Genomic DNA, 15,627 nt, shown 5'->3' with positions numbered 1-15,627 from the left:
GGATGTGGGAGGGGGTTCAGGATGGGGAACACATGTACATGGGGAACACGTGGCTGATTCATGCCAATGTATGGCAAAAACCACTACAATATTGTAATTAGCCTCCAATTAAAATAAACTAAAAGAAGTTTTATATTTCAAGTACATTTCTTAACTTAGAAGTTACAAATGTAACTTGTCATTAATGTAACTATTTTTACCTTATAGTTTTCAGCTCCTTGAATGAGATCTCTCATGGAAGTAGACAACTGATCCCTTTCTGAGCGAACAGATTCAAGTTCTTCCTGGAGCATCCGGGCCTATTTTAAATATGTGATAGTTTTTTAATGCACAGAAAAACTTGATTTTCTAAAAGGTAAGGTTCACAAATCTTGCATTTTTAAGTCAACTTACTTCTTTTCTGCTAGACTCTAGTTCTTTCTTTGCTTTCACAGCAACTAGTTTTAACTTGTTTATTTTCTCCTCTTTCTCTTTGGCTTCTTTTTCCAGGTATCCTAAAAACATAAAATGAAAGAATTATACATAAACTCAAATGAAAACTAGGGAAAAATATTAGAATTACTTATTTTAGTCCTAGAAATGGAACTTTAATCTAGTACACAAAATATACAATTTGAAATTAAAATAAATAGCAAAGTATCTATTTTTAAGTAAAAGCTTGATTATGCATTTCCTAAGCAAGGCAAACAATGAACAGAATTCTCATTTTCTTTGGTCTTCGAGAACAGCCCGTCTCCTCAGTGTTCATACATGGAGAGGCCATCCGGACCCCTGAACGGGAGAGCACCTCCTGGAAATGCAGGTATGCTGGGCTCCATGGTGGTGACAGCCAGTCAAGATGAAGCAGAGACGTCAAACACTCTTCACCGTTCATGATCTATAGGCGCCTCTGGTGGGTGGGTCTGATTTTTCCAGCTGGACTTCAGTATGTCCAGTGTGACTCTCCCTTAGCCTCTCTGGCTGTCTCCCGGACATAAACTCCATGCTCCAGATCTTACTTCTTGTGTCTCTGATGGACTTCGGTCATGATCTGAACTTCTGCACTTGCTGATTCATTGAGTTGTGCCTTTGTTCATTACTGCCTTCCTCGGCTATGACAGGGGCACCGTCTGTGTGTGTAACACATGCCAACTCTTCCACTTCTGTGTCTCACCCCACACCCCCTCACCTACTTGGGCCATCAGTGCACAAATCTCCCCTCTTTTGTGCAGCAAAACCCACTCTAATGGATTCACCCTAACAGTTGACAGACATGCAGCAAAAGAAATGCCACCAAGGGCTTAAGGTCAGGAACAAAGACTGGAAGCAGCCAAGAAGAGGAGGGGAGGGTCATGAGAAGACAGATAAGACCTTATTCTCTCTCTCTCTCACACACACACACACACACCCACACCACCCCTCTGGACTCTGTCCCTTCTCTTCCTTCTGAGCATGGTCTATGTCTGTTCTCCCATTTCTCTCCCCCATTTTCCCCTTGAATCCACTCCGGTCAGGCTTATGCATACCATGGCAACTGTTATCAAGTTACCAACGACCTTGATGTTGCTTAGCTCGGGCTTGGCCTAAGTACTAAAATGGCCTTTCTTCCCTCCTCAACACTTCCTCCAAATGCACTTCACCGGTCTTAGCTTCCAAGACATCTTATGCTCTGGGTATTTCTAACCCTCCAGCTATTTCTTTTCTCTCTTTTGCCATTTCTATCTTTCTGACTTTTACTTGACAGAGAACTGTTTCTGGTCCTCGTCTTTCTTCTACACTGACTTCCTTGGTGATCGCCACCTCAGGGTTTCTAATGCTAATGATGCAGAGAACAGTGTCTTACCTGGTCAGCCTTCTCCCAGTCACCCCGACCATTCCAACCATCCATGAGAGAAGACTGTGGGTCACTCCAGATTGTTCCCACTACCCCCGCAATAACTGGGCACTAAAATGAGGAATTACAGGTACCTCACACAACCCCATCTTGAAATGTTACTCTGAGGAATAAGCAGGAGTGATGAAGCCAGACTCCTCCACACATTACGCCAGCCCTGTTGGGAACGGCCTCTCCCACTCTAGAACCTCCCAGGAGGCGCCCGGACGTCAGCGATGTGAACATACCAGCACCTGCAGCCTCCTCCTGCTACAGCATCCTCCTTCTTGGGTCACATTACTCACTCTTTAAGACAAGGACAGCCTGTTCTGTGATGTTTCTCCCAACTCAACAAGCAGTTAATCACATCCTGCACTGCCACCAGCGGACTTCGTCCATACCTCAAACTCTAGGAGGAACAGCCCTCTCTTGCTGTGCATTCTTAAAGACAAAGACTGCATCTTAGTCACCTTCCTATCACCAGTGCCTAGGTAGCTGGGCTTTCAAGCCAAGTTTGCTAAATGAATGGAAAACCCCAAAACAATCATGGCACTTTTTATAAAGGGAATCACAACAGTCCTCTGGATGAAACAACAGAAAGTGAGAGTTTTGAAATTGAAGGCGAGCAGAAGGCAGAGGCCATCAGAAGAAGAGCTTTTAACACCTCATTAACTGGCGAGAGAACTTCCCACTCTGTTCTAATTCTATGAATCTGTTCAATTAACTGTGACAACATATGCAAAACCATAGTTACCTATTTTTTCTTCAAACTCTTTTACTGAAGGTTGATCACTTTCTACAGGTGATTTCTTGAAGGAATCCTAGATTTTATAGGAAAAACAAAGACAATCACTGTATTCCCCATGAACTGGCTGTTATACTAAGCATGAAAAAAAAATTATTAAAGAGAATTCATAGAGAGCAATCACCTGAACAGACTTTCTCTTCCCTTCAGAGACCCAGTAATTCTGATCTCATCATGCACATAGCATTTAGTATTAAAAACAATAGCAGCCAAGCCCAAGATGACCCACCCAACAGATAACAAATACATAATGTAATAAGGAAGAGATTAAATGATGACCATAGTTTATCCTGCCACAATCTTGGGAGGAAAATCTGAAATTTTGGCTAAAATGAAATATTGCTTTAGCCTATTTTTTTTGCTTAACAGTGTGCTTTAAGGTAATATGTGTATCACACAAGGATAAAATTAAATTTAGTTGTAGTTTTGCTGGTGACTACTTTTGACCAACATTTAACCCCCTGGCCACTTAATCTTATGTAAAATCAAGATTCCAAAATGATCTAAAACCAACAGTAATCAGTATGATTAAGTGTGATGGGAATATGTTTAACGTACTTTCAAAAATTTGCAATTGAGCTTAAATGATAAAAATTTACTTTGACTTCGAAGTGTAAAGACAGTAATATTTATATTGTCTAGAGCTTGTAACTAGAACTAAGAATTTACTTAAATAAAATTCACATTAATATTACCTTTAATGATATTAACTCTGCTCTCACATCTTGCAATTCAGATTCTTTCTGTTCCAATAATGGCCTTAGGTTTTCAAGTTCTTTTATAAAATCTTTTTCTTTTTCGTGATGATTTTCATTTTCTCTATACAATTTTTGAGACACTTCTTCAACCTGAATTAGGAGATTCTGATTCTCAGACCTTGTTTGTTCAGTGGCATTCTTCATCTCCAGAAGGTCACATTGCAGGGCCTCCTTTTCCAAGAGGGCTTCATCTAACTCTTTCCTTAGGACAACTTTCTCTTGCTCGTAATCTCTTAGTAGAGACCTAAGTTCCTCACACTGAACCATATGCTCTTCTTGAAGGAGCTTAATCTCTTTTTCTAACTCTACTGCCCTTTTATCATACTGAAAATCCAAGTTGTGTTTTTCTTCATTTATTTTATCTAAGGATTCACCCATGGCTTGTAGGATGTTTACAACATCCTGTTCTTCCCTTTCTTGTGAAACCTTTGACCCTATCTGTTCAAGAAAACCACACAACTGAGCTTTAACAAACAACTTCTGAACTTGCTCATTTTCCAACAGTTGATTCAAATTATCCCTTTCTCTGACAGCTAACCGAAGTTCCTCTTCTAATTCAGAGATCTGCTCCTGAAGTGTAACATCTCCTTCTTTTTGAGACAGGAGGGCTTCCAGATCCCTACTCAGCACATTCTTCTCTGAACTCAGTCTGCTATTTTCTTCACGAAGAGACCTCACTTCCAATAACATGGCTTCCTGGTCTTCAGAGAGGGTTTTCAGCCGAGCTGTAAGCTTTTCCAGTTTTTGGTTCTTTTCATCCTTTTCTTTTAAAGCTTCTTCTAATCCTGCTGTTAATTCATTTACCTTCTGTTCTAGTTCACTGTTGTACTGGGCAGTCTGATCCACTTTTTCCCTAAGTTCTACAGTCAACCTTTCTTCCCTTTCACATTTTTTGTGGAGATTATCCATCTCTTCATGAGAACTTTTCATCTTACTTATGAAATCATATTTTTCCTCAGTAAGAGAACTTATCTTTGCTTCAAATTCTTGTAACATGGAATCTCTCTGATGGAGACTAACTTGATACAGTTCATTCTTCTCTTGAAGGTTCTTTATGGTATTTTCAAGTTCTGGTACACACTCCTGCTGTGACAGTAAGTTATCATTTTCTCTCTGGAGACAAGTCACAGTTTCAACAAGAGCATCTTTTTCATTAAATGCAGTTTGGAGCTTCTGCTGAAGTTCATTAATATTAAAAGCTTGTTGTTGCTTCATTGATTCAAACTCTTGACTTATTTTTTCAGCAGATTCCCCCAGCTCTGTCTGTAAAATTTCCATAATCTCTCGTAAACCCTCGTAGTTTAACGTTGCTTCTTGCTTTTCTTGTTGTAGTTTTTCACACTGTTCCTTAAGACCCTGTATTTCAAACATTAATGCCAACTTTTCTTTTTCTGAATCTGACAAAAATGTCTCATTTAGTTCTGTTATTTCTTTTTGATGCTGTTTCTTCAGACTCAGTACTTCCTTGTTATGTTGTTCTATGGTGCAGCAAAACTGTTTATTTGCATCTTCTAGCTCAGATTTTAATTTCTCGATTATATACCCCTGTTCTTCTTTAGCTAGTAATAATTCATTAATTTTAAACTCTAAATCTTCCCGTTCATGAAAAAACTCATCCTTTATATGTTGGGCATCAATTTCAAGTTTTAATTTTAGATTATTCATGTAAGTTAACTCATCTTTTAAGATGCTATGTTGGGACTCCAGTTCCTTTAGGGCATCTTCTAAGTGTCTAAGTTTTATATTTACTGCTTGTTCTACAACAGAATCTTCCTTTAAGAGCAAAGTACACACCTGATTTTCTTGGTCTGCACCTGAGGCTTTCCCTTCATTTTCTAATTCACATTTATACTTCTCCTGAATGTTCATCTCACCTGCCTCACACTTTCTGACCAAGTTATCCTTTAGCTGGATCAAATAATTTACTTCTGCTTCGTGTTCTTTGGCAGATGTTTCAATTTGGCATATCAGTTCTTTCACCTCTTCTTGGTGTGTAGATTTCAACTGTACAAGTTCTTCTTGCAAACTATTAATATCTTTTTGGTACTGCTGACAATTAGCCTCAATCACTCCTCGGAGGTGAGTAATTTCTTGCTCTTTTTCATTTGTGGCAGTTTCTAACTGCTTTTGCAGACATAAAATTTGATCCTCAAAGGCTGGCTTAATTTTCTGAATCTCCTCTTGCAGCTTTTTAACATAATCTTCAGAATCACTCTGAAACCTGAGCTGTTCTGAAAGCTCTAATTGTTTTTTTGCTGCTTCTTCCACTTCATTTTGCCAATCAGCTTTATCGTTACTGTATTTGGAATGTACTGCTGCTAATTCATTTCTCAAATTTTCTATTTCTTTCCCATAGCTTCTTTGTGACTGTTCCAACTCTTTCTGCACATCTTCCAACTTAGTTACAGAATCCTATAAATGTAAGCACACAAAAATTATTTAAGACAAAACCCCTGCCCTCAGGAAAAATATGAGATACAGTCTCATAAAGAGGAAACAAGTAGCAATGTACACAGAGAAATATGATCCTTAGATCTCAAAAATTCTGCTTAGAAGCTCTGACTACCTTAAGAATGATGGATGATATCCAGCAGTAGTACTAAAGTCTTACTCAAAGCAAGGAAATCTCTGAGTTTAATTTTGTTTTAAATGGTAATAAATTACATAAGTTCTATTAAGTTACAGGCTTTAATGAACATCTCCTGAATAGAGTGATAAAGTTTTGGGGAGAAAAGTAGCGCAGACCCAATGGCAGGCGAGTATCCTAGAAGTGAACAAGCAGCAGTATGTACAGTATGTGGGACCATCAGCATTTAAATTGGTAGTTTATCATAAAACAGATATTTCATAAAATAGGTATTTTCCCCATTTTATTAAAAAATGATACTACAGCTAAAAAGAGTAAACAATGAACAGGTAAATGTTAGTTGTATCTCCCTGTGTAGCTCAGTGATTTCAGTTATCCTTCTTTTAAAATATCAGTCTGTTTCCTTATCTGCAAATATTATAGTTAAAATAAGATGAGATGCTTTTTTTTTCTTAGTATTTTTTTAGTCTTATTTATATTTATTTATTTATTTGTGGCTGTGCTGGGTCTTCATTGCTACTCAGGCTTGCCTCTAACTGTGGTGAGCAGGGGCTTCTCATTGCAGTGGCTTCTCCTATTGCACAGCTCAGTCTCTATGGCATGAGGTCTTAGCAGTTGTGGTGCACTGGCTTAGTTGCTCTGTGGCATGTGGGATCTTCCTGGGTCAGGGATTGAACCTGTGTCTCCTACACTGACAGGCAGATTCTTTACCACTGAGCCACCAGGGAAGTCCAATGAGATGCTTTTTAAGATCTTGGTTCTAAAATTTACAACTATATTATATAAGTTAATTTAAAAAAAAAACAAAAAATAAAATCCTGCCTTACCTCAACCTCTTGCTTCATTTTAATATTTTCCTTCTTCAGAGAAACGCAGTGTTGCTCAGTCTCTGCTTTTTCCAAAAGAAGAGCATCCAGACGTTCAGTCAAGGCCTGTTTTGGAATAGGGCAATTTGTTTGAGGTTAAAAACAGTGGATTGATTTACCCATAATTATCTCCTCACCTCTCCAAACCATGCTAAAGTAAGCATATTTAAAAGGCTATACACAAGAACCAAGGGAAAAGGAGATAAGACATGCACATATGAAAAATTTCAATACAACTTTGAAAAACTGACAGTGGAGGAGGTGGAGGAAATGAATTAGAAAGCAGCAGCAGGCTAGAATCTGAGGGCTCACACGGAGAAATATACAAGAAGTTGGCAAACACTCACTAGAAAACCAAATGCTCAGGAATGGAGGCACCAGATACCGCTGAGGCGGGTACAGGAAGTAGGTTCTAGTTGGGACTAACACTCTTGATCAGGAGTGCTTAGAACAACGGGCAAGCAAACCCCCAGTGTCCCTCCACCCCCAGAAAAGGTTCATACCCTGCAAAGATGAAATAGGAGAGGAACTCAGTGAAGTAGAAACCAGAACAAGCCAAGAGTCAGTTTCTTGAAAACAAAGCTAACAAAGCAGACCTCTTATGAGACTGATCAAGAGAAGACGGAAGTCATAAACACAATGAACAGAAAGGGAACCTATCTATATATAAACTACAGATTAAATAGTTAATGAGAATATTATGGTCAATTATTAACCTGCCAATAATACCGAAAAGTAAAACAGTATAGATAAAAATTTCTAGAAAAATGTAACTCACACACACACACAAATCAATACTATAACTACTTAAAAATTAAACTAGAGGTTTAAACAAAAGACACAGGAGGAAAAGAGAGCTTTGCAGGTGAGTTCTATCAAGTTTTCAAACAACAGATTATCCCAATTACATACGAGTTTCTTCAGAGAAAATAAAAAGCAAGAAGAATTCTCAAGTTATTCTCACAACTGGCATAACTTGATAACAATATCCAAGGACTTTACAATGCAAGAAAATCATGGACCCATTTCACTGTGAATTTAATCAATCCTAAACCTTAAAACCTAGATAAAATCCTAAACAACAAAATCAACTATCACCCTAGAATTGCCTCTGAACTTCTGAATGTGAAACAATAAAGAAAAAAATATAAAAACAAAGCAGATGCAGAAAAAATTAAGAGTTCTATATCAAGTTATAAACACTGTTTATAAACATGAGCGTAGAATACAGCCACTTTTCAATACAAGATGATAACAATCTTCCTCCTATGCCTCTGTTCTCAGGAACTTAGAGAAGAACATGGTCTACAGAACAAGAAGGTTAACCAGGAAAATAAATGACATTCCACCCAGCAAGTGGGGTAGAGGTGAGGGGCTGAAGCAGAAAGCAGCACAGATATTCACTGGGTCATGGCACGAGGCTGGCTCCAGGAAAACCACAGCAGACCTAGAGACAACCAGAACAAACGAGCACAGGACAGAAGGCTTGAGGTGGCAGGTATCCAGGAAAAAGTTTATGAACGATTATTTGATCTGTTTAACCATTTGGAAAGTAGGCGTCATTGTGAAAGCTAGCTAAGTTTTCATCAGTTATAACAAGAAGTTAATAGCTAAATGTCTCACCAAGGAATAAATCAAAGAATAGCACGTATTATTTAGAAACATAATTTCCATAAACTATTCAGTATTATAGTTATTAGTTGTTAGCACTGTTTCTAAATCATGTGCATACATTACTTTTGTTAAAACAATTTTAGTTTTAAAATTAGTTTTTTTCACACTACATAGTATTGCAATGTAAACTTTTTGATAAATTATCAGGGGAAGCCTGAAAACAATAATTTTAGGAGATATACAGAGGGCATTATTGGAAAACAGCTATAAATATCCTTAGAGATCAGAGGCACAAAATGCAGTCATCTCCCAGGAAATACAAATTCCAGCAACGAGAAAACCACAAGAGGGATATGTACAAGAAACTTCACATCCTAACTTGCAATCTTTTCCTTCCTTGTGCATTTGGAAGCAGCATATAAGCTCACTGTAATACCACACACCTCTCAGTTTGACATGGAAAATAGGGATTTTTTTCTTCTTTTTTTTAAAAGTCAAATATGACAGGTTTGCAATACAACTTCAGATGTATTTCAATGCATTAGAAGATGACTATCACAAATTTAATAATTGAAACTTGTAAAAATGTTAGTGAAAGTGTTAATTACTCAGTTCTGTCTCTTTGCGACCCCATGGACTGTAGCCTGTCAGGCTCCTCTGTCCATGGAATTCTCCAGGCAAGAGTACTAGAGTGAGTTGCCATTTGCTTCTCCAGGGGATCTTCCCAACCCAGGGACTGAACCCAGGTATCCTATATCTCCAGCATTGGCAGGTGGGTTTTTTATCACTAGCACTACCTGGGAAGCCCCCTAAAAAGCCATACATTTTTATGATGAACAGAAAACTACATTCAAAGTCATGTTTTTCCAGTGTACTTTCTCCCAATGAAGGAATAAAATGTAGCAGGAAAGTCTATTCCCTTTCTCAGATGTGTAGATGATATATTATACTGCAATTTGTGATTTTTCTAAAACAGAAAACTCAAAGCAGCTGATTAGCTGATGCTCAAGCTCCTCCAATCACTCTCCAGTGTAATCTTCTCATTAGGACTGGAAATCAAAAGATTTCATTCTCATTTAATTTTCAGTTCAGTCGCTCAGTCGTGTCTGACTTTGTGACCTCACGGACTGCAGCATGCCAGGCTTCCCTGCCCATCACCAGCTCCCAGAACTTACTCAAACTCACGTCCATCGAGTCGGTGATGAACAGAATTCTCTCATCCGTGTTGTCCCCTCCTCCTCCTGCCTTCAATCGTTCCCAACATCAGGGTCTAAGGAGTCAGTTCTTCGAATCAGACGGCCAGAGTACTGGAACTTCAGCATCAGTCCTTCCAATGAATATTCAGGACTAATTTCCTTTAGGATTGACTGGTTGGATCTCCTTGCAATCCAAGGGACTCTTAAGAGTCTTCTCCAACACCACAGTTCAAAAACATCAATTCTTCGGCGCTCAGTTTTCTTTATGGCCCAACTCTCATACCCTTACATGACTATTGGAAAAACCATAGCTTTGACTAAACAGACCTTTGTCAGCAAAGCGATGTCTCTGCTTTTTAATATGCCGTCTAGGTTGGTCATAGCTTGTCTTCCAAGGAGCAAATGTGTTTTAATTTCATGGCTGCAGTCACCATCTGCAGTGATTTTGGAGCCCAAGAGAATAAAGTCTATCACTGTTTCCCATCTATTTGCCATGAAGTGATGGGACGGGATGCCATGATTTTCGTTTTTTGAAAGTTGAGTTTTAAGTCAACTTTTTCACTGTTCTCTTTCACTTTCATCAAGAGGCTTTTCAGTTCCTCTTCACTTTCTGCCATAAGGGTGGTGTCATCTGCATATCTGAGGTTATTGATATTTTGCCAGGCAATCTTGATTTAATTTTACCAAGCTTTTACTTTCTGAGACTTAAGTAGTCAGGGTAACATGCTTTAGTATTAAATTAATAACCTGAAAGGTAAACTTAGCTAATTTAAGAGAGATTTTTACCCTCATTTTTAAGAGTAGTTTTGACAGAACAGGAGAATACATGAACAAGGAGGAAACAAGGGACCCATGTTTAATATTTAAATATTCTGAAATGTAAGTGTATGGAAAATATTTTAAGGGCTAAGAGTTCACTGACACAATGGCATCTGCAATGTTCTTTTCAGATACAAGAACGTGCTTTTTAGTGTGTGGGTGAGCATGTATGTATATATGCATACATATATGTATACAATATCCCCTACAAATAATACATGGTAATAACAAAATCACTGAGTACTTATGGGACAGATCCAGCTCTCAGCACTGTGTGTATTGACTCTAGGAAAGCAGGTCTTGTTATTCGTTATTCTCTCTAGTCTCCAGTGGAAGAGTCACAGAGAAGTTAGGAAACGTAGCCATGGTCACACAGCCTGCATGTGACAGAGCAGGGTCTCAAGATCTGAATCAGGCAGTCTGGCTCTAGAGTCAGGTTCTTTAATTAATTACTGTGCTTAGTCACTCAGTCTTGTCTGACTCCTTGCAACCCCACGGACTGTAGCCCGCCAGGTACCTCTGTCCATGAGGATTCTCCAAGCAAGTATACTGGAGTGGGTTGCCATGCCCTCCTCCCGGGGATCTTCCCAACCCAAGGATCAAATCCAGGTCTCCTGTACTGCAGGTGCATTCTTTACCATCTGAGCCACCAGGAAAGCCATAATTAATTACTGGGTTGGCCACAAAGTTTGTTCGAACTTTTCTGTAAGCTGTTATGAGAAACTAGAATGAATTTTGTGGCCAACCTTGGCTATTAACAATCAGGAAAACATGTAATGACCAAATAAAATCATTATGATTCAGAAATGCTTAAGCCAATCTGTACATTACAAATCCAAATGTTATTTGTGCACACCATTCAGAATTCATATACTGTTTTGGCTAAATAAAGAACAAAATGGCAGTACGAGGTGTACACAGCGATTTAAAGACTCCTTGAACTTCCTGGGAGCCCCTCGACTGTTCACCGCTCCCAAGCTGGGAGAGTAAGACAATATATAATCCAAGACTAGACAGACAGCAAGACTCAAATTACAAACATGGAAAAGCAAGAAAAAAAAATTACTGCAAAGCTTTCAGAAGCAAAGAAACTTTAAAGACGGTCAGGCCAAGTGGGGGAAGGAAAAGCATTTAATTAGCATTAAGGGCACGTAAGGGCTTCCCTGGTGACTCAGTGGTAAAGAAACCTCCTGCCAGTGCAGAGGGCTTAGGTTTGATCCCTGATCCAGAAAGATCCCACATGCTTTGGAGCAACTAAGCCCCTAGGCCACAACCAATGATCCATGAGTCCATGTGCCACAACTACTGAAGTCCATACACTACAGAACCCGTGCTCTGCAACAAGAGAAGTCACTGCAATGAGAACTGTGTACATCAAAACAAAGAGTAGATCCGGTTCACAACTAGAGAAAGCCCGAGTAGCAACAAAGACCCAGCACAGCCAAAAACGAACAAATAAATTTTAAAAATTATTTTTAAGATAAGGGCCTGTAAGAATAAGCAACTCAGGTTTTTAAACAGGGAATAACAAGATAAAAACAGTATTCTGTGACTTGACAAGAGTACGTAGAACTAAGAAGAGAGGGAGTCCAGTTACAGGGTCATCAAGATAAGTGTGTTTCACAAGGATGACATGAAGTGCTTCACAAAGAGCCCTGGAAATGGAGAGACTCCTCAAAGTCCTGCTCAGGGCTGGGTTCCTCATGGGCAAGGGAAGAGGAGGACTGAGACCGAGGCAGCAAGCATTAAGGACAGAGTGAGTGGGATGCAAAGGACAGAAAGCGACACCAGGTCAGAACAGAAAGGGCAGCAGAGCTCATCCACCTCTCTCCACACACTTAACCAGAGAGATGGAGCATGTAACCTTGGGTGGGAGCAGCTGACAGCCTTCAGGAAATTCGAATTATCATTGGGCATCTCATCTAAGGAAACAAACAAAATCAAAGCGAGACACACACCGTGTCCTTACCTTAATGATGTCATCTCCTCCAGCAACCAGCTTTGACCTCAATTCTTCAACTTCTTTCTCCAACTCTAAACAATTATGAAAAAATAAAAAAAAGATACTAGTTCAGAAATGAAGAAGGAATTACTGGCTAAAGTGAGAAGTACATTCTTTAAAAAAAAAGCGTGCTATAAATTATAATACTTTTTAAGAAACAGCACATATTTTTGAGAAAGCATTAAGTTCACCTGGCATTTCCTTTCATTTCCCTTTTTATCACGGAAAACTACAAATTAAAAAAACTAGAGAGAATAGTATGATTAACCTCTATGCTCCATCATCTTGGTTTAATACTGACTAAATAAGCAATATTATTTTATCCCAAGCTGTCTTCGCTTCCTCTTTTCCCTCTTCTCTTATGCATCCTGACATTTCTGAAGCAAATCTCAGACATTACTTCAACTGTAAATAACTTGTTTAATCTTAGAGCAACAACTAATCTCATATTAAACATACACAGTAATCTATTTCATCAACTCATGTCCAGATCTGGTGCCTACACATTTTCAAATAAATTACTCTCTTTATCGTAAGTGGATCCAAACTTTAAAAACACAACTAAACCTGTTCTAGTAGAAAATAAGTGTTGGCTTTCAGACTGGGCAGTTAAGTCACTGAAAAGAGCTCACTCACACATATTACAAAAGGAAACTAACACCTAATCTTTGTGGAATATAAAGAAATACAAACTGAATAGGGAATCAAGCAACTTCAGTAAATATGCTTCAGAATTCCAGGAAAGAAGTCTTTTATTGCTTTATTTAGGGCCTTTTTTTTTTTAAACTTGTTTGGGCTCAGAACCTCACACCTCTAACATATCAACCGCCAACTTTAGGAAAAAATGCCTTACTCAGAAGAATATACAATCCACGGGAGGTTAAAAAAAAAAATGTGCTTAACTTTAACACACTATTTCTTAAAATCCTTCTCCCTGACCTTTTTTATCAATTCAAAGGTAACTGCAGTTTAGGCTTATGAGATAATAAAAAAAAATCAAAATAAGTGGTTAGAATATTAAGTAAGATTGCACTACTCTAATATTATTGGATTCACTGATCAAACAAGCCAGTGTACTATTAAAAAACCAGTATTTGCAATCATGATTAAACCAGACTGTGGTCAAGATGAGTATTTTCAACCCAATACCTGTACATCTCAATTTTGTTTTCTGTATTAGCATCATCTGCTTCTTGGCAAACTTGATAAGATCTTCCTTGGGCAAGGCTTCCAGCTGGAAGATGTAGAGATATTACCAACTTGTTATAATTCATGTTTCTACTATACCACAAAAAAGAAACATAAAGTCTGCCAAAATATAAAAAAAATCCTACTGAATATTTATATCAACCAAATACCACATTTTTTAATATTCAGTTCAGTTCAAACAGCCATGTCTGACTCTTTGCCACCCCATGGACTGCAGCACACCAGGCGTCCCTGTCCATCACCAACTCCCAGAGTTTACTCAGACTCCTATCCATTTAGTCAGTGATGTCATCAACCATCTCATCTTCTGTCATTCCCTTCTCTTGCCTTCAATCTTTCCCAGCATCAGGATCTTTTCTAATGAGTCAGTTCTTCGCATCAGGTGGCCAAAGTATTGGAGTTTCAGCTTCAGCGTCAGTCCTACCAATGAATATTCAGGACTGATTTCCTTCAGGATGGACTAGCTGGATCTCCTGTCCAGGGGACTCTCAAAGAGTCTTCTCCAAAACTACAGTTCAAAAGCATCATTCGGCGCTCAGCTTTCTTTACAGTCCAACTCTCACATCCATACATGACTCGTGGAAAAACCATAGCTTTGACTAGATGGACCTTTGTTTTTTAAGATCAGCAAATCCAAGTTTAACTCAGTAATTATTAGTTAAGCAACTACAATGAAACGTAAAAAAACCGCACATATCCTCTTGCTACAGAAAATTCTTCTTACAGGTTAAGACTTTTTTTCTAATTTGATTTAATTTCTTTAACTGCAAAATCAAGGAACTGGGACTAACTTTACTTAAAGTTCCTCAGTTGTGTGAAACTTTCGTCCTATTCAAACTGAAAGAAGCCTCTGGCTACAGGAAAACACGTTAAGCCCTAATTACAGCAACATGAATCAGGGCGCATTTAAGATTTAACTGAAAAATGAGGGAAAGTTACTTAGCGCCTGTGGGCTCAGTTTTCTAATGGGTAAAGCTGGGATCACAGAAGTATTTAACTCCGGGTCACAGTGAAACTTCCGGGAACACAGAGTTTGGACGACTGTCTGAAACTCAGCCGTAGCAGGAAACCTCGGTAGCAAGTCCCCAACTCTGGACCGACCCCCGCCCATGCCATGGGGGTGACCTGTGTCCACCTCAGAAAAGGCGCCGGCAGGACCGAGCCCCCGACAACGCCCGCCCGCCCGCCCGCCCGGCTTGGTCCGGTCGCCGCTTGGACCTCAGAAACCAGACTGTTTCGTTGAACGTTTGAAACTACGGCATCTCAGAGGCACGCTGACCGGGGCAGCATGGAAAGCCAGGGTTCACCCCAGTGAACTCAGAGGGAGCCCCTGACCGCTCAGGTCCGGACCCCGAGGAAAGCTGTCCCTCAGGCTGTCCCCTCCCGGTGGGACCCGCCTCTCAGACGTCTCTTCACCTTGGACTTCCCGGTCCCGGGAGCGGCCGGCGAGGCCACCCCGTCGTGAACAGGCTCCTGCAAAACACAACGAAAGCCGGCCGGTCAGGGGCGGCCGTGTAGACCCCGGCAGGCGGGGAGGTGGTCCCTCGGCTCCCGAGCCCTCGCGTTACCTCCATGGCCGCCCGCAGCCCACACTTCCACCCCGCGCCTCCCGCGGACCGCCGCCGCGGGTTAAAGGTCTCGCTTCTCTGCCGGCCCCGCCCCCGCGTCTCCACGGCTACGGGCCCGCGGCGCTGGAGCTTCCGCTTCCGCCTCGGGAGGTGGCTTCCCCCGCCCCGCCGGACCCGCCCCGCCCCGCCGGACCCGCCCCGCCCCGCCGGACCCGCCCTCGAGGAGGCGGGGCGGGGCGGGGCGCACCTGGGGGCGGGGCCATGTGCTGGACGCCGGTTGGGGCGTGGGGCTCTCCTGGGAAGGTCAGGCCCTGCGCAGCTAGGCGGCTCCGGCGGCCTCCCTAGTCACAT

At 40.4% G+C, this 15,627-nt stretch overlaps 1 protein-coding gene across 1 annotated transcript in view; it reads right to left on the bottom strand.

Moving 5' to 3' along the window:
- Positions 1–15,368, bottom strand: part of GCC2 (GRIP and coiled-coil domain containing 2) — a 38,467-nt gene extending 23,099 nt beyond the window's left edge. Inside the window, exons 1-9 of the mRNA XM_065929200.1 lie at positions 15,277–15,368; positions 15,125–15,181; positions 13,649–13,733; positions 12,467–12,531; positions 6,830–6,934; positions 3,353–5,827; positions 2,607–2,673; positions 394–494; positions 201–299 (exon numbers count right to left, since the gene is read on the bottom strand). Of these exons, the coding sequence (XP_065785272.1) occupies positions 201–299; positions 394–494; positions 2,607–2,673; positions 3,353–5,827; positions 6,830–6,934; positions 12,467–12,531; positions 13,649–13,733; positions 15,125–15,181; positions 15,277–15,282 (3,060 nt within the window). The 5' untranslated portion in view covers positions 15,283–15,368. The remainder of the gene's footprint in view (positions 1–200; positions 300–393; positions 495–2,606; positions 2,674–3,352; positions 5,828–6,829; positions 6,935–12,466; positions 12,532–13,648; positions 13,734–15,124; positions 15,182–15,276) is intronic.
- Between the last annotated feature and the right edge of the window lie 259 nt (positions 15,369–15,627).

Source organism: Muntiacus reevesi, chromosome 3 (genome assembly GCF_963930625.1).
Source record: "Muntiacus reevesi chromosome 3, mMunRee1.1, whole genome shotgun sequence".
Lineage (NCBI taxonomy): Eukaryota > Metazoa > Chordata > Mammalia > Artiodactyla > Cervidae > Muntiacus > Muntiacus reevesi.
The sequence above is the reverse complement of the archived record's forward strand: the minus strand, read 5'-3'. Positions and strand labels throughout refer to the sequence as shown.